This window comes from Hyperolius riggenbachi, chromosome 10 (assembly GCF_040937935.1).
Source record: "Hyperolius riggenbachi isolate aHypRig1 chromosome 10, aHypRig1.pri, whole genome shotgun sequence".
Taxonomy (NCBI): domain Eukaryota; kingdom Metazoa; phylum Chordata; class Amphibia; order Anura; family Hyperoliidae; genus Hyperolius; species Hyperolius riggenbachi.
In genome coordinates this window covers 63,848,306-63,867,246 of record NC_090655.1, presented here as the reverse complement: position 1 = coordinate 63,867,246, position 18,941 = coordinate 63,848,306, and the positions used below count along the sequence as shown (strand labels likewise).

General features: G+C 45.7%; 1 protein-coding gene across 41 annotated transcripts in view; it reads right to left on the bottom strand.

The window, feature by feature from the left end:
* TCF7L2 (transcription factor 7 like 2) overlaps nt 1-18,941 on the bottom strand; it is a 774,578-nt gene that overhangs the window by 734,318 nt on the left and 21,319 nt on the right. For 10 of the 41 annotated variants that reach the window (XM_068255146.1, XM_068255143.1, XM_068255144.1 and 7 more), the window contains exons 1-3: nt 5,266-6,374; nt 2,949-3,015; nt 2,682-2,809 (exon numbers count right to left, since the gene is read on the bottom strand). In XM_068255146.1, the coding sequence (XP_068111247.1) occupies nt 2,682-2,809; nt 2,949-3,015; nt 5,266-5,454 (384 nt within the window). In that variant the 5' untranslated portion in view covers nt 5,455-6,374. Of the gene's footprint in view, nt 1-2,681; nt 2,810-2,948; nt 3,016-5,265; nt 6,380-18,941 lie in introns of those variants that run through there. The other 31 variants (XM_068255140.1, XM_068255152.1, XM_068255141.1 and 28 more) reach the window with 9 other exon arrangements.

Here is an 18,941-nt window from a genome sequence, read left to right as displayed (position 1 = left end):
AACAGGACGAGCTCGGCTCTTGCGCAGGAATGCAGCCACAGCGGCCACAAAAATTCACGCCATTAAACGACCCCCCACCCCAAACTGTGAATTAATGGCATGCAAAAACCTAGACGACACACCGACTCTCTAAGGCATTGTAAGACCAGCAATTTACGTGGGTATACTTATATAATGTATTATTCATGGGAGCCTGTCACAATGATATTCAATAATTTTCCACTTCCCTTACAAAAAAAAAAAAGAGAAAGAATCAATGATTCTGGGTAGATCATGTCAAATGGAAATTCAAAGGTTACGTCAAAATTCTCTGTAAATAAAATGAAGAAGAGGAGGACTGTATTACGGCAAGTGTATTAGCTGTACAGATTCATTATAGAAGAGAAAATGCAATATTCGTCAGTAGGTAAAGCATCGACTACTGCATAGTCAGTTTTGGGTTTCTTTTGCTTTGTTTTTCTTTTTTTTATGCAGCATGTTTTCATTGTGCAAAATAGATACTGTTGACAAGAGATAAGCGATATAGGATGTCAGATCAAAAAAATAATAATAGATAAGGCTACAAATAAGACAGTCCAAAATTCTGCGCTGTTCTTGCAATGATCCGAAATGCAGACATAAGTATTCTAAAGCAACAAGACACCCCTTGGCAACTCGCTCTCAACAAACAGCAAAAAATGAATATTGATACTACGCTTTACACCGGCAGGCTCCCCGAGCCGACGCACATGCTAGGAATCACACGCCTGTACTGCAGACATTTTTTTACCTTAAAATCTTTACGGCAAACGCAGTATTTTATTAACAATGTCCAATACCGCCCTTGTTCTGCTTTTACCAACAGAGAATCTAAAGCCAGTGCCAGCCCAGCAACTGGACCTGATAAGGACTTTTTCTTCACACATGGGGCAATTTGATTGAGCAGCCCCTTGTGCGATCTTACACTCACCGGTGCAGTATGAGGGTCAACCAGAAAAAATGTAACTGGCATAGATTATTTAGGTTGGCGTAGGCATTATACAAATATCTGCAATACTGCTCACTGCTTGCTCAATCAGATTGCATTGTGTGTGGCCAGCATAATTTACGTTAATAAAAGGTAAAGAATATTATCCAAACTGGTTAAAAAAAAAAAATAGGCTCACCACCTGCAAGTGTGACAATGTGAAGCTGATCACAAAATACCATCGCCTTAAATATACAGAATTATTTTCCCTCCTTGTACAGAGATATAAAATGTTCTTTCAAACACACACACACACATCAGATTTATTTCTCATTTAAGAAAGATACAAATTATACACACAATTACACGTCTGGAAGCTGTATGAAGGACCCACACATAAAGACTCCCAGACCTTGACATCTCTAGGCTCTCTCTATAGCGACAGACACATTATTTCTGAGCATTCACAGAAGAAAGAAGCCTCACTTTTACTTTGAACCAGAGTATGAATCTTTGGTTTTCAGGGGTGCTAGTGAAGGTACAAGCAGCACCCATGTCCAACAGATCAATGAGGGGGGGTTATGAATACTTTTTGGGGGGGTGGGGGGGGGGAGAGGGAGAATGAGCAAGAAAGACATAACGCCATTGAGCAGGGAACAATGCCATTTTTTCCCCGACCCACTAGTGAACTGAAAGTAGCACTGACTAATAGAGAAAGCAAAAGCTGCCGGCCTGACAAAGCAGAACAAAAAGTACACAAACCAACAACAGCCCCAGGGGAAAGAGGAAAAGAAAAAAAAAAGAAAAAAAAAAAAAAAAAAACTTACAAAAAAAACATAAGAAACTGAAAGAAACAAAATTAAATCAATATTGCATCAAACTCTAAGAATAAAACACAAATGGAGTAAACAAAAGCACAACAAAAATAAAACTCAATAAAACAAATGAGCAGGTGAGAGAGAACACAAGATTGTTGATTTGTTTTACAACCTGTGGGCTGGGCGAGAGATTGCAGAACCACTAGTTTCAGCATGCCCCGTGGAGGGCCGCAGGCTGTAAAACAAATGCAATTTAAAGGGCCACCATACGTTAAACATGCCACCATCACAAACTGGTTGATGTAAAAAAAATAAAAAAATGAATAAATAAAGCAATAAAAGACACTTGTGAAGAAATCAGTGAAGATATCAGACTGTCAGCTCTACGGGGCAGGCCTATACGTGTGTTTTATGTTTTTATGTCACGGCTGCAGCCTCTGCCTCTGCTCACACACCGTACACCGCTGCAGAAGATACCGCCGCTGTGTAACACTAATGTAAATAATATTTTCTGGAGGCTGATGGGAGATTATCAGAAGAGAAAATATTTATAACCGAGGCATCGTTGCAGAGGAGAGCTGTTTCCCATTGCACAGCTGACTTCCTGTGCAGTAATCCCATAGATTAGTGTCCAGCAACAGACAGCACTCCCAAGTTACAATAAAAGTGAAATATCTCAGCCTCTGTACAGGTGTGGGAACTTTTCTAACATGGAGCTGTGCATGTTAATAGGCTGCCCCTTTCACCAATCGTGGTTTGTTTTTGTTTTAGGGTATAGTGGTCCTTTAAATACAGCAAGAAGAGCAGCAGCTGCAGTCTGAAGACTGGCAGGGAGCGTGTGCCTCTGCCAGCACAATGATAACATTGTATCCACAGTCAGTGTACAGTTCTGGTAGCAGCCATAGGGCGACACTTACTGTCCTGGCGGTCGGGGAGAGGGAGCCGTTGGGCAGATAGGGGTTGCTGAGATCTGGGATCATGATGAAGGGGTATCCGGGGTAAGCCGGGCTCTTAAACAGGCCTCCTCCATCTTGCCTCTTTGCAGCTATCATGGCAACAAAACAGAAAAAAAAGAAAAAAGTTTAACAAACTTTCTAGGAAAAAAGTTTAAGCTCTCCCCCTCCCAGCAACCCCAGCAGCGTGGGGAGCCAAGGGTTAAGGCACACACACACACACACACCCACCTTCTTCTAGGCTGTCCCGGCTTTTGTCCCGGAAGGTCTCAGTCCTGGTTGCAGGCCGTCGCTCCGCCTGACACAGACAACAAGGCACATGTTACTAGAAGCTTATAATCATTCTTTATATGATATACACAGATAATACGGTAATAATAATAATACAACAGGATGTGTCCGGGCTTGTCAACCTCGCTGATGCCCTAACAGTGCCTGCCAAGCAGAATTCTCAGGCTACTACATACATATCTGTAATATTTTTAACACAAGTCACCATCATCTACTCAACACACTTATACAGATCTAAAGGTAATGTGGCTACTCTGTGTTAAATATTATTTTATTAGAAACATGACAATATATACACACACAGCAAGGCTCGGGATGCTGTTTGTGCCTGTCATATATGACTTAAAAACAACACTGCAAATACTAACAAATATTACACTAAATTGTGTATTTTGCTTCCGCATGGCAATCTGCTCAAAGCCTGTGTATTCTTTTATTCTGTATTTTAATCTGAAATTACACGGCACATGCTAACACTAGATATATAGATTTATCTATCTAGCTATCTTATACAGTAATTAATTGTACCCATACATTAAATATTTTGTGTTTGCTTTAATACAAATATATTTATGTAGACTAAAAATTCCTAAACACACAAGTGTGCTATGTACAGAGACTGAGGATATCTAGAAGCATATTTATATACACAGAGGGGAATTGACCAGTGGCAGCATGTCATACTGGCGTTTTAGAAAGGATAATATAAATATTGATAGCAATAATAATAATGATAGCTCTGTAAATGTGTCATACTCTGCCAGCATTTGTGTTTGGTAAATAATAAATACTAACACTAATGTAACGATAAGTACACAGCAAGTAGGAAATGACTGAACGCACTAGTGTGTTTAGGAATAAAGTTGTGTTGTGATTGAAGATTTGTAGCAGCCAGTCGATGACAGCGGCAGGGAACCTCCAGTCAAAAAGGGCAATAAAGTTTATTTCAGCACTTTGGGTCAGAAAACTGGCACCTCTGTTGTGAGGAATACAGGTCTGGGTAAATGTTTGTGTTCTTTCAAATCATACATTTCCTCTGTGTATTTTGTAAGTACTTTGCAGCTAAGCTACAACTGTGACACTTCTTCACCCAGTGGCCCATTCAGTGTCAGCCTGCTTCATACTGCTGTTTTGAGCACATGCTGTGTCTCCATGTGGAATAAACATGATCCATAACACCCTGCTGTGCCCCAATAATCATTTGCCAGGCTGTTCCCCTATACTGTGTGATGGCCCTTAATATTGGGAACCTGAACTCTGTGATATTTCTTAATTCTTCACCATGCTGTGACTGGTAATATTTACCCCCTGTACCATGCTGTCCCCCAATACTGCACATGCCTCCCATAATATGCCACCATGCTGTAGCCCGTGTTGAATTTATGTAGTGTTTAGTCTGTGCCCCAATCAAGATAGCTCTGCACCTAAAAATACTTCATTACCCAAGTAATATATCCCAATACCACATTGTCCTATGCTGTATCAATTATACCTCAATATTGCACTGTATCATTTTTATGTACCCCAATAATGTGCTGTGCCCTTCTTCTGTAGCAACTATAGTACGCTGTGCCCCTGCTTTGTTACTACTATACAACAATAATACACTGTGCCCCTGCCCTGTTGCAACTACACAACAATAATACACTGTGCCCATACACTGTTACTACTATACAACAATAATACACTGTGCCCCTGCCCTGTTGCAACTACACAACAATAATACACTGTGCCCATACACTGTTATTACTATACAACAATAATACACTGTGCCCCTGCCCTGTTGCAACTACACAACAATAATACAGAGCCCCTTTTCTGTGCCAGCTATACATATTGTACTTTGTTCTATACTGTAGCAACCATACAATAATGAAGTGTGTTATTATTCTGTAGCAACTATATAACTCTGTGTGTTTCCCTCTACACTGTACCAACTGTACCCCAATACTCCTCGGATCCCCTATTCTGTACACCATCATTGTACCCATGCTCCTATTCTGTATTAACTGTACTCTCAAACTGTAAATAAAATACTAAACAGTGGCAATTTCCTCAGTAGGGTAGTGTACCCCCCTACAACACTGTGACCCCAAATATATTGTGTTTGTAAAAGTGCCCTCACACTGTGCCAACTTTACCCGGTGTTGTACTGCGTGCCTCCTTTCTGGGCATGTTGAACCCCAACATTTGCCCACCAGACTGTTGCCACTTAACCCCCTCCCCCCCCCAAAAAAAAATTACAACCCCCCCTCACCTCCGAGTCTGACGAGCTGTTCTGGTGAGTCTCCGACTCGTTGACCAGCGACGATTTTACATCGGCCAGATCCCTCTCGGCCGAAGAGTTGTCGGAGATCTTCTCCTCCTGCTCCCCTTCGTCCTTGAAGGCGATCATCTCATCGTTGGCCCCGAGATCGTCCCCTCCACCGCCATTCAGCTGCGGCATGGTCGCTGGCAAGCCCAGCGCAGATCGCGAAAGTGCGGAAGAATTAAAAAAAAATATATCGAGCCGATCCCCCCCCAAAAAAAAGTTTTACCTCCTCTCGGTGCCCCCGCCGCTCTCCGCCGGGAGGGAGGGGGGAACTCTGTGCAGAAGTGGGGGTGAGGGGGGGGAGGCAGGGGGCAACGGGGTGCAGGCTGTGCCCTCTCTTTGTGGCTCTTCTGCTGCTGCTTCTTCTTCTTCTTGCAGTACGGGGCCCCCCCTCCCCCCTTCTTTTTTTCCTTTCCAGCCAGAGGAGAAGGGAAAATTTACGTGGCAAAGTCCAAAGACAGCGATCCCCCAAAAAAGGCAGAGCCCCCCAAGCCGGGCTGAGATGAAGCAGCGCCCTGGATTCAGCTCCGCTCGCCCGAATTGAGTCGGTTGAAGTTGCACTGGAAGGAATCCAGTTCAAAGGCGGCTGTGATTGACAGCTGGAGAGAGGGGAGGGGGGCTGAAGGGTGAGAGGAGGGGGGGGGGAGTCTGGATCCAGGAGGGGGGAGTGAGAGAGAGAAACTTTAATTTCATGCACGGGGGAGGGACCAGCCCGGCTGACGTTGGACTAAATAAATGTCAGCAAAGAGAAAAAAAACGTAGCGAAAAAAAAAAAAGAAACGAGAGAATGAGCAAAACTGGAAGACTGAAAAGACTGAGCTTCCACCAAGAGAAAGAGAGAGAGGGGAGGGGGGACAAATATTAATACAAAGCACACAAGACTTTACAAAGTGCTACAGGAGGAAGGGGAGGCACTGGGGCAGGATCTGGGGAGGGCACTGGGGCAGGATCTGGGGAGGGCACAGGGGCAGGGATCTGGGATTCGGGAAGCCCATGCTGCTGTGGGCTGGAAATCTGCAACAAGCAGGAAGGGTTGACAGTCCCTGGCAGACGCACACTCACTAACTAGAAGGGAAAGTGGTCTTCAGTGTCCTGACAACACTCGTGTCACTGGGGACCGCCCCCTTCCTCCAGAGGGAACTCTGTACAACTTCTGCAAACTTTTCCCGCAGCTTGCTGTGCTGCCCCCCTTCACTGATCTGTTTACAGTCCCGAAGAAAAAGTGGAATAAGTGAGATGTACTCCAGCACAGCAGCCAATTCAGAATTGTAAAGGATTTTTAGGTCAACAACATCTTCATTTTTCATTGAACTTGTCATAAGGTGGTCATCATCTAGGATACAATCTTGATTGTACAATCTTATCACACTGATGTAACTATCAGGAACTACCTACGGCTTTGTTCACATAGGGGCAAATGCTGGCATTGGGGGATGTCGTTTGCCCCTGGGATCGACTGACGCCGGCAGTGAGACGAATGGGAGAATCAATTTCAATGCGTTTATCATTGTTTGCTGGCTATTGCGCAAAATGTTGAGGTCGATGGAAATTTCTTTGACATTTCAGCAGTTCTATGCCCCTCATGGGTCTCAAAGCACTAACACTTTTTTACTTGGTTGCAGAAAAGCGTTTAGCATTGGCTAAACGCGCTGCCCACAGAAGCACACGTAAACCAGCCCCAAAGTCTGTTCATTTGCTTAGTTTATCCTTATAAATAGATTTTGTAGAATTGTACAATCAAAATTGCATTGTTCATTCGCCCCTAAACACTACACAGTTTGTGGTAGACCAGGTAAACAATTCAAATCTACTTGAAATTGATTGTTTACTTAGTCTCAATCATAGTTTACACAACCATTATTGGCTTTGTCATGCCCAATGCAGTACCAAGCTGTCAGGCTGTCACTCCCATACCCCTCCTTCTGTCATTAGTTGTGTAAAGAGCAGGTATTCCCAATCAATGGTCAATAATTTGATCAAAATATTCACTGGGAATCCTCAGGCTAATATAGTGCAAATCTGATTTACTTACCTGGGGTTTTCTCCAGCCCCTCGCAGCTGTCTGTCCCACGGCGAGAGCTCCGTTCGCAGCCGCTGGCAGTGGTCCCCGCACGGTGCAGAAGCCGACCCCGAGGTCGTCCTTACTGTGCCTACGTGAAGCGCCGATGTCAATCAAGCCCACGTTGTCAGCGGCGTACTGCGCAGGCACAGAATTACTACGCCTGCGCTCTACGCCGCGGACAACGTGGGCTTGATTAACAGCGCCGCTTCACGTAGACGCAGTAAAGACGACCTCGAGGTCGGCCTCTGCACCGTGCGGGGAGCCCGGGCCGGCGACTGCCAGGGGTTGGAGAAAACCCCATGTAAGTAAATCAGATTTGCACTATATTAGCCTGATAATTCAATCAAGCCCACGTTGTCAGCGGCGTACTGCGCAGGCACAGAATTACTACGCCTGCGCTCTACGCCGCGGACAACGTGGGCTTGATTAACAGCGCCGCTTCACGTAGACGCAGTAAGGACGACCTCGAGGTCGGCCTCTGCACCATGCGGGGAGCCCGGGCCGGCGACTGCCAGGGGTTGGAGAAAACCCCATGTAAGTAAATCAGATTTGCACTATATTAGCCTGATAATTCCTCACGGAGAAATAGTATATTTCACGGAATAATAGTCACGGAGAAAGAAGGTCTGGCCTATCGACCATGAGACAGATGTCTCTCTGATCGAGGAGAGATCTGTTGGCCGCCATAAGCCGTAGGCCAATTCCCGATTGACTTCAGTATGAAATATTTCAGGAATCGGACTTGTGAAGCCTTCCCTGACTGCTGTCCTCCTAATGTTTCATGTAGGCTGCTGCGGTGTGAAGGCGAGCTGGCTGTCTATACTGAAAGGTATGTGTGTGTGGGGGGGGGGGGGGATGAGGGATTAAGGGAGTCATCTGGCTACCTATACTGGAGGGAAAGGGGGAGCAGTCATCTGGCTACATATATTAAAGGGAAGGGGGAGGGGTCATCTGGCTACCTATACTGGAGGGAAAGAGGGGAGGAGTAATCTGGCTACCTATACTGGGGTAGTCATCAGGCTACCAATACTAGAGGGAAGGGGGAGGAGTTATCTCGCTACCTATTGAAGGGGGGCGGCTGGTGACAGTGGCCTAGTGCAGTAAAGAGTAAAAATCCGGCCCTGGGTGCAGGAGAAGACTTTTTAGACTCTTTTGGACTGTGAGAAGATCCAATCAGTCAAATCTAAAGAAATGAACCCTGACTGATCATTAGAAGGAACAATGATGAAACTGAAATAGTTTGGACACATGCTGGGAAAGATCGAGGACAAAATGAGGAGTGAACAGCAGAGAATGAGATGGCTAGATAGTATCATGGAAGCAACAAACATGTGCTTGTACAAGCTTCAAGAGGCAGTCGAGGATAGAGGGGCTTGGTGTGCTATGGTCCACGGGGTCACGAAGAGTCACAAGCACAACTGAATAGCGACTGAACAACAACATTTGCATAAAATCTCAGCATTAAAAGCTAAGGGGTTCCAAATTTATTTTTGCTCAAGGCCATATATGACTAAAAAAGGTCCTTGTTTTTTCCTTTACTAACCGGCAGGATGTTTGTTTAAATTCCATCTTGGTCCCCCATGCCATATCCCCTCTATGGCCTTTGAGGAAGAATGACAGGTGAAGCACAACAGGTCTGGCCTGTGGACAGTTTGCAAGCACAGTACAATGACAGAACGGATATGGTAATTCCTTCTCTGCAGCAGTGCCGGCGCTTCCATAGGGTATTTTCCCAGGGCTCCCCCCGAATGAACAGTAGTCCTCCAGGCCCATCACAGAGTTTTTGCAGTGAAGCGAACTCACCTGTCTGGCCGACACACTCCTCTTTCGGACTGTGCGCATCCATTTTCATCCTCCTTGGAGTGCCGCTTCTCCTTCCATGACCCAGCGGCATCTTATGTGAGTACATACATGCAGCCAGGTCATGGAGAAAGAAGAGGCATCTTTAAAGAGGCCCTCCATACAAAATAAAAAAAAAAATCTGTCAGCGCTGCTGTAATGAAAAGTTATATTTATATTTTGAACGCAATGGACGTTAAGGTAAGTGCCTGTTCTTAATATTGGGAGGTTGGAGCGGACGGCTCCCCCCGGCACTGGCCACGCTTGGGGGGGTCACCTGCGCCACCCAGCCTCCCCCTCCGGGGTGAAGCTGCAGTTCCCAGGCGGTGAGAGTACCTGGGACCCCACGGTCCCCCGGTTGTATGGGGGCATTGGGAAGCCTCCCCATGGCGCTCCTGGATAGTGCTAATGTGGCATGAACTAATTCCCGCAGGGCGACCGCTTTGCGGTATTCGTTTTTTGACCCTGCATAGTTTGGCGTGCGAAAACAAATGCATATTTGCATGAGCATTGCCTCATGAATAGCCAATTGAGCCAGATTTGCAGAGCCAGACTTGCTAGGGTTAAAACTTGGTGTTAGAGCACGCATACATTTTCCTCAGGTAAGCAAAGTTATATTTACCTCCAGAGTCTTGTCCCATGAAGCCGCCCCAAAAACCCTGCATTACTACACTTCCGCCGCTAGGCTCCGCCTCCCCTCTCTCCTCCGAGAAAAACGCCAAGCTATTTACTGCATTATATTGCTGGACGAGGAGGAGGGGACAGCAGAGAATGAGATGGCTAGATCGTGTCATGGAAGCAGCAAACATGAGCTTGGACAAGCCATTCACGCTAGCAATATTAAAACACTGTAGTCTAGGCAGCAATATCTGCCAAAATGATAACAGCACAGTTTCAAGAAAAACTTCAGCAGCACATGCAAAAACGCACCAAAAAATACATACATTTAAAAAAACGCATGTCATTAGACATTTTTGTAGTGGAAATTGGCCCAGGCCACTCATCTTCCACATTCTTCAGTTGCAACTGTTAGCAGTCCAAACTCCACACCCAAATCAAGCTTCTGCTATCGCATGGCTGTTTGCCTGTAGAATACTATTATTATTGTTGATTTATAAAGTGCCAACATATTAGTGATACAGCGCCAATTTCAGATAGTGTAAAGATCAACTGGTTTATTGTCATTCATGGGTGTTGCTTCTTAAAGGAGTCATCAGGCAAACTTAACTACAGCCCATTTACTTACCTGAAGCTTCCTCCAGCCCCTTGCAGCTGACTGTCCCACGCAGACTGTTATGTTCGCAGCCGCCACGCACGGTGCGGAGGACGACCTCCTTACTGCGCAGCACGCTGCGGACAACATGGGCTTGATTGACAGCGGCGCTTCGCGCAGGCGCAGTAAGCACGGCCTTGAAGTCGTCCTCTGCACCGTGTGGGGGACCCCGGGCCGGCGGCTGCGAACGGAGCTGTCTGCGTGGGACAGTCAGCGGCAAGGGGCTGGAGGAAGCCCCAGGTAAGTAAATAGGCTGTAGTTAAGTTTGCCTGATGACTCCTTTAAGATGGCCACTAACGATACAATTTGCCAAATGATCGTTTATGAATGATTGTTCGTATGAACCATCAGAAATGATCGTTTGGGAACACTAATGAACAAAAATCTCCTAACCAATCCGATCAGACTAATGAAATTGATCCAATTTTCGGATCGATCTCACTAATCTTAGGGGAAATAAGACAGGCTAAACTCTCTAAATCCATACAGGGTGCATTTCTCTCTGTTTTCCTTCTGTCCTGTGCAATAGTTCAGTGATACAATCCCCTAACACAAGCATGCAAAGTTCATTTCACTGACTGCATGAGTGCTCCAGGCGTTGACTAATAAGGTTTTGTAGTGAGGAGCAGCTACTCCTTGCTGCAGGTCCTATGTCTGTGAGGTTGTAACACTACGTTTTCCTTAGGACAGATATCTTTGTCATGGTCAGCGCAATGGTTAGTTATCTGGCCTTGCAGCACTAGAATTGCAAATCTTACTTCTGACCAGGACATTTTCTGCATACAGAGTAAAGACCCTAGGAGGCACCTAATAGAACAATTAAAGAAAAATGTAAATATGACTGCTAAGGGCCGTTTGACACTGGCATTTTCAAGCCAAATGGATCAAGTAAAGCGGATCTGGTTTCTGCTTCACCGGATCCGTAAGGCTTGTTCACACTGGCAAATGGATCCATGAAAACTGATCTGATCACCGGTCGATCGGTTCCTTTTTTTAGTTAGTGTTGGCCTACCTCCAATGAAGTCACACATGGCATTCACCAAAAAGGACCTTTAATTTTGCACATAAGACAATTTGTTTAATGGGCTCAGATAATAAATACGTCCCTGCCCGACAGGCAGTATTTCTTTATCTGAGGAAGTTGGTAAAGTTCACAAACTAGTTTGTCTTTTCTGTGTGGAGTAAAAAGGTGCTTTTTGGTGAAAGCCAGGCATGGCCTCATTGGAGGTGGGCCAACCACCTCCTGCTCTGGCCCCTTCTATAGTTTCTGAATGAGCAGGCTTGCAGAACACATTATAGCCTTTTGTACTCCTGTATTATTGAGCACATAAACCTCTGTGGCGAGAGTTGAGCCTGAATTTTCCTCCCATGAACTAACCAGCAATACCCATAGACGAATAGAGGTGGACTGACAATGCAGCTGGGGGAGGGAATTACAACACACAATAAATCACAGATGTTTTCAAGGATTGGTTATATTACATGATTGATTCTCTGCACTCCTGGTGGGTCAATTAGGGATGAATAGATGAGCTTGCATCCAAGCTGCAATAAGATCATACTCTTGTTAGTGGCTTCACGGAAAGTAAGAAGGTCACCATTGTATGTAATGTGTTCAGAGTCTGTATGTCCCCTTGTAGCCTGTAGAAACTCATCCAGCGGGTCTTAGTTGACCTACTAAGGTCAACACAGGGGCCAGTATACAGGGAGAGTGTACAGATTCTGCAAAATTTCAAATTTCATAACCAAATTTCAAAATTTTCAAGTTGGAATTTTCTGAATTTTCACTAGCAACTTCCAAAATGTTTGTGGAGTGCCGTAATTATTTTGCGATTTAACAATGGAAACTCAGAATCTGCAAAATTTGGTATTAATTTGTAATATCGTGTGGAATGTTGGTGAATTCATCAACTCTGACCTTCTCTACCAGTGTATTCCCTACAGGGTATGATAAAGATTGTGTTCACAGGAATATGAACAGTTCTTGGACACAGCTCTTATGGACTATGGCATAATGTATTGACAGAAACAAAACATGTTCTTCATGTTCTTATTTTGACAGCAGGGCATCACCTCCAGTTATTAAGCCTTTACTTTTTTTTGGGGGGGAAGGGGGGGGGGGTTAAGTGGACCTGAACTCAGAACTCCTCTCTGCTCTAAAAGATACACAACAGAATAATAACCTTTAACCACTTAAGGACCACAGGCTTAAACCCCCCTAAAGACCAGGCCATTTTTTACATAATAGGCTACTGCAACTTTAAGGCCAAGCTGCAGGGCCGCACAACTCAGCACACAAGTGACCCCCCCCCCTTTTTTTGCCCACCAAAAGAGCTTTGTTAAACAAAAAACATGTTTTTGTTACAGCTGATACAAATCCTGCAATAAATCTGCAGTGTGTCTACTTCCTGTTTTTTTATGGAAGCAGACATATTGTTTACAGCCTGTGCTTTCAAATGGGCTTATCTGCTTATCTGCCATAGGCAGTCATGTGACACAGGGGGAGATCAAATTATTGATTAGACACAAATGAGGGGGGAATTAGACAGGCTAAACTCTAAATACATACAGGGTGCATTTCTGTTATGTTTTCCTTGTGCCCTGTGCTAGAGTTCAGGTCCATTTTAATTAATGCAGTTTATTAATTATTGGTCTTTCAAGTAAACCTGAGAAATTAAAACCAAAATAATTTATAATTTCCTGGGACTTCCTCCAGCCGCCTGTAGTCCATTGGCTCCCTCCGTGTCCATCCGGTCCCCTCCTTTCCGCTGCTGTGGAGTTCGCGATCCAACTGGGTTGCGGGTCACTGTGTATGTGTGGCCCCGGGAGCACACACCTCCTGATCACGCTCCTGTGACTGGGAGCATTCTGCACAAGCACAGTCAGAGTCATAACATACTGTCAGGCCCGGATTTACATCACAGGAGCCTATAGGCACAGATGTCCTGGACCCCTCGACATCACCCTACATGAACCTACAAACACCTACCGAACTGCACTGCAGATGTGCTGGCTGGCCCCGCTGTCACTTCTCCCTTACTTCCCTTGCCCATCATAGGTATCTACTGGTGCCACTTATTGTTAGGTAGCCAGAGCTATCCTCAGTATTAAGTAGCTAGAGGTGCCCCCAAGTTTTAGGTAGCTGGATGTGCCCCGATCTGAAGGGAGACCTGGTCAGTGGAATGCCGAGACCCTCCCATTTACACTCAGCTCAGGACTGCATAGGGAAGGCAGAAGGGAGTCACTTGGGGAGGGGAGTGAGCCGCCTTTCCATCATCAGGCGCTTGTAGGCACGTGCCTACAGTGCCTTATGGTAAATCCGGCCCTGCATACTGTACATGCGCAGAAGGCTCCTGGCCACTGGTGCGCGATCTGGGGGTGCACACGGCTGGGACCAGGCATGCTCAGTCAGGGACTTTACCGGGGCCGACAGCGGCACTTTGGGGAGAACTGAGAGGATGGTGAGGGATCGAAAAGACTACAGGGGGCTGGAGGGAGCCCCAGGTAAGTATAAATCCCCAAGTAAGTATAAAACCTTATCGTAAGAGAACAGAGGCGCCAGCGGGATAAAAGGTAATAAAAAATTTTAAAATTTGCTGGGAGGCAGTGGTGGACTTAACTCCGGAAAGCAGACTCAAAATACTGTCTGAATTAAACAAATACGCTTTATTATTGGTACCCCAAAAGATGCAATGCGTTTTGCAGGCACAGCCCGCTTCATCAGGCAATAAGATAGGGGACAAACTGTGGACAAAGACAAAAGACGTTGGTGTAGCGAGCCACATGAAATAAACTATGTAAAGCCCCATCTACACGATACGATTCTTTATACGATTCGATTACGATTCTATTTACGATCTGATTAAATCCGACATGTCCGATCGGGATTCGATTCGATTCAATTCGATTTGCCATTGTTTTGCAATAGCAAATCGAATTGAATCGAATCGAATCCCGATCGGACATGTTGGATTTAATCAGATCGTAAATAGAATCGTAATCGAATCGTATAAAGAATCGTATCGTGTAGATTGGGCTTAAGTATTATCATGCAAATTGTATGCAACATTTTCACAATATGAACCCTGGATATGAGGTTGCACAATTAAAAGAAGGTTAGCAGACCCTAGCAGTATAAAATCCACAAAAAAGTAAGTGCATCTTGCAGTGATGCTCGAATATACCCAAATTCTATTCGAGTACATTCAAATTCGGGTCTGGGTCAAATTCGGATTCCCCCGATTCGAATGTGTAACGATCGGTGTCAGCACACAGAGAGAATCTGATTATTGGTGATCTGCAGTATCACTGTAATGATCTGCTCAGCTGCCTGTGCAGGCAGGAAGCTTTTTGACCATTGTTCAGGTCTGCATTCTGCAGGTCTCTGGAAGAGAGACCTTTTGTCAGTTTTTCAGCTTGCTGTTGCTGAGGAATTTGCATACGTTTGTCATGCAAATTGCCTAGCCACATCCCTTGTAGGCCTGCTCTATATATACCATGTGATATCACAGACCTTGGCTGGTCATAAGGATTCCTCCTGTGAAGCACTCTGGAGAGTGTCAGCCTTGCTCATTGTTTGAATATCAGCTTAGAGTAATCCCTGGAAACTTCACTGGGCAGGTTTCCTTAGTGCAGTTAGGATTGCTTATCTGTTTTGTTTGTCTGTTGCGATTGTCCTGTCCCAGCGGTGGTCGACAGGAAATCGTTCTGTGTGTCTGGGTGCTAACCGGAACAGCGGTTGTTACTGGTAGCCCCTTCTGATCTGTTTCCCTGGATCGCACTAGCATCCTGCGCTAGTGCTGTGGATCCTTCTGTTCTGCTACTCTGTACCTGGATCGCACTAGCATCCTGCGCTAGTGCTGTGGAACCTTCTGTTCTGCTACTCTGTACCTGGATCGCACTAGCATCCTGCGCTAGTGCTGTGGATCCTTCTGTTCTGTCTTCCTGGATCGCGCTAGCCACTTTCGCTAGTGCTGTGTATCCTATCGTTCGCTTATTCATGTTTTCGTGTGTCTGTCTTGTCTGCTACGAACGCTTGCTGGGGGCTCGGTGAGGTAACTGTTAAGCAAGCGCTCGCGTCCTCTGTTTCATGTTTGTCTGTCGGTGGTTAGTTAGGCGTGTTTGTCTCTATTGTGCTTATCACGTGGAGACCGCGCATAAACGCGTGCACTGTTGCGAATGAGTGCGGTGTTCGCGTTTAGCTAGCGTTTGTTATTTTCCGTATCTCCTCATTGTATGATTTGGCTTTGCTACTTTCGTGCTCTGCCTTGCTGTAACCTTGTGTAACGTCTGGCGATCGCACCTCTCGCGATCACGTTCCTACTTCATATCTGCTGTGGTGTGTGCACCGTCGCGGGTTGGCGACTAGTTTGGTGCACACACATACAATCTGTCTCTGTGCACATTTTCAATCGCCTCTCTTGCTATTGCGTTCCGTCCCTTCGTGCAATTCCTGTCTGGCGTGTGTGGTAGGGCAGAGGAGCCGTTCCTCTGCACTCCACAGCTCCCCCTGTCGACAGGAATTTCCCTCTACAGGTGCATTGCACCTTCTGCTGGGTTTCCGCAAATTATACGTTTGTGGAGGATTTCCGCAGTGTCAGCGCACACGTCTTGTGCGCTGATCACGGAGAGAATTCCACAATCGTTACAATCACCAAGAATACAGATGTATAACCGATTATTGATGATCTGCAGAATCACCGATAATCCAAGTATGACTAACCTCTGGACACCTATATAGTGTGAGTGTTTGGTGCAACAATAATGACTTAGAGTTGGACCACCCGAGGAGCAGGTGGTCTTTGGCAGTATGGGCGATACCGCCCTTTGGGAAGTGCAAGAACCTTCCAGCAGCCTGAGACCTCCAAAGGGGTGGAGCCCCAGACTGAAAGTAGGAAAGACCTGTGAGTGAGTGACACCTGAAAGGTGGATGTCACTAGCAGGTCTGGAGACTATCTCTAATGGAGAGAGATAGCTTTCAAGGTCGGGCAAGCCGGGTCGGCAACACACGGACAGACAAGGTACAGAGACAGAAGGCTGATTCGGTATCCAAAGGCAGGCAGGGTTGGCAACAGATAATCAGATATGCGTAGGTACCGAATCAGAAAGCAGAGGGATAGTCAGAAATGCAATAGGTCATAACAGATATCAAAACAATGCCTAGTCTTGGGTGTGAGGTCCGTGGCCTCAACACCCTGGAACTAGTCTGGAGTATAATATGATGGAACACAGTATCCCTAATCTTGGGTGTGAGGTCCGTGGTCTCAACACCCTGGAACTAGTCTGAAGTATAACAGAATGATAACACAGAGTCCCTAATCTTGCGTGTGAGGTCCGTGGTCTCGACACCCTGGAACTAGTCTGAAGTATAACACAATGATAACACAGAGTTCCTAATCTTGGGTGTGAGGTCGGTGGTCTCGACACCCTGGATCTAGTCTGAAGTATAACACAATGATACACAGAAGTAATCTGGCTCAGTGTGAATTCCCAGGTCCTCCTGGTTCTAACACACTGTAGGATCTGACTAAGGTCTGAGTGCTTTCACGTAAGTGTTCGCAATGGTAGACAACCTGAGACTGACCAGCAGTTACTATATATAGAGCGGCGCTCTCCGGCGCCACCCATCAATGATCAACCAATAGTCACTTGCTCTGAGGTCAGCTTGCTCTGACCAACCTGGTCAGCTGATCCCTCCTTGGTTGTCATAAAGGTTATGCCTCTCAACGCGCGCGCGCGCGTATTCCTCAATCTGTGTGAACTAACATACCCAGCCACACCAGACCGCTGGACGCGGAATCAGCCGCCTTGCTGTCAGTACACGTGGCGGCTTTTCCGCGTTCTATTACAGAATGGACTCGAATGCGATTTGGGTGCATTCATTCGGATCCAGGTCAGGGGAAAATTCGGCCGTGATCGAGAATTCGTGATTCCAAACCCGCCTAATTTAAGGGTTAATTGCAAAGCCCCCTTAAATGCCAGAATCACCAAATTTGCAGGTTATGTTAAGTAGAAAAGTGGGAGCAAGGGGAAAGGTTTTTTTTTCAAAAAGACCTTATACTTTTTGAGAAAATCGATTTTAAAAGTTCAAAGAAAAAAACGATACATTTAAATGCCTGTCAATGACAGATCGTGGTAAATACCAAATTTGCAGGTTATGTTAAAAAGATAGTGGGAAACAATATTCAAACAAAAAAAAAAAAAAAAATATATATATATATATATATATATATATATATATATATATATAAATAATCTGAAAAAAAATGGCGTGGGGTCCCCCCTCCCGAGCCTCTGTAACCCCTTGTTCCCCATGCAGGCTGAGATAGCCAGAAAGTGGAGCCCCGGCCGAGCTATACCAGCCCGCATGGTCCATGGTATGGAGGGGCTCTTCCCCACCTCCAGTGTACCAGGAGGAGGTGGTGGCGACAACTCCTTGGGGGGGGGGGGGGGGTTCATGGTGGCATCTGGGAGTCCTCTTTAAGAAGGGGACCCCAGATGCCCACCCCCCTCCCAGGAGAAATTAGTATAGGGGTACGAAGTACCCCTTACCAATTTCCACAAAGAGTTAAATGGAATAAAAACACAAAAAGTCCTTTAATAATCTTAATTAATCAGAAATACTTACCTGTACCTTTAAAAAAATGTTCCCAAGAGCCTCGGTATATGATCCAACGTATACAGTATCCTCTATCTTGCGATCTTCAATTAAGTTGATTGAAGATCTCCCATGGCAATTAGCTATATTATACCTTAGAATGCGTCCTGCCGACGCATAGCGCCGGCTCCCGCTGTCCTCCCCGCCTCCTCACCTCATCGAGCCGGTTCTTTTTTTATTGAATTAAATGAATCGGTTCAGAGCCAATTCATTTGATTCAATACAAAAAGAACCGGCTCATTGATGAGCCGGTTACTATACCTTAGAATGCAGGGCTGTGCAGACGCGTAGCTGCCAGGACGTATTCTAAGGTATAGTATAGCTAATTGCCGTGGGAGATCTTCAATCAACTTAATTGAAGATTGCAAGATAGAGGATACTTTATACGTTGGATCATTTACTGAGGATATTGCAGTGGGAACATTTTTTTAAAGGTACAGGTAAGTATTTCTGGTTAATTAAGATTATTAAAATACTTTTCGCGTGGTTGTGTTTTTATTTCATTTAACTCTTTGTGGAAATGGGTAAGGGGTACTGTGTATCCCTATATTCATTTCCCCTGGGAGGGGGGTGGGCATCTGGGGTCCCCTTTTTAAAGGGGACTCCCAGATGCCACCATGAACCCCCCACCAGAGAGTCGTTGCCCCCACCTCCTCCTAGGGCACTGGAGGTGGGAAAAAGCCCCTTGTCCATGGATTGGACGAGGGGCTCCAGGGGGGGGGGAGGCTTGGCCGCCCCTCCCACACAGAGCCCCCCCCCCCATACCATGGACCATGCGGGCTGGTATAGCT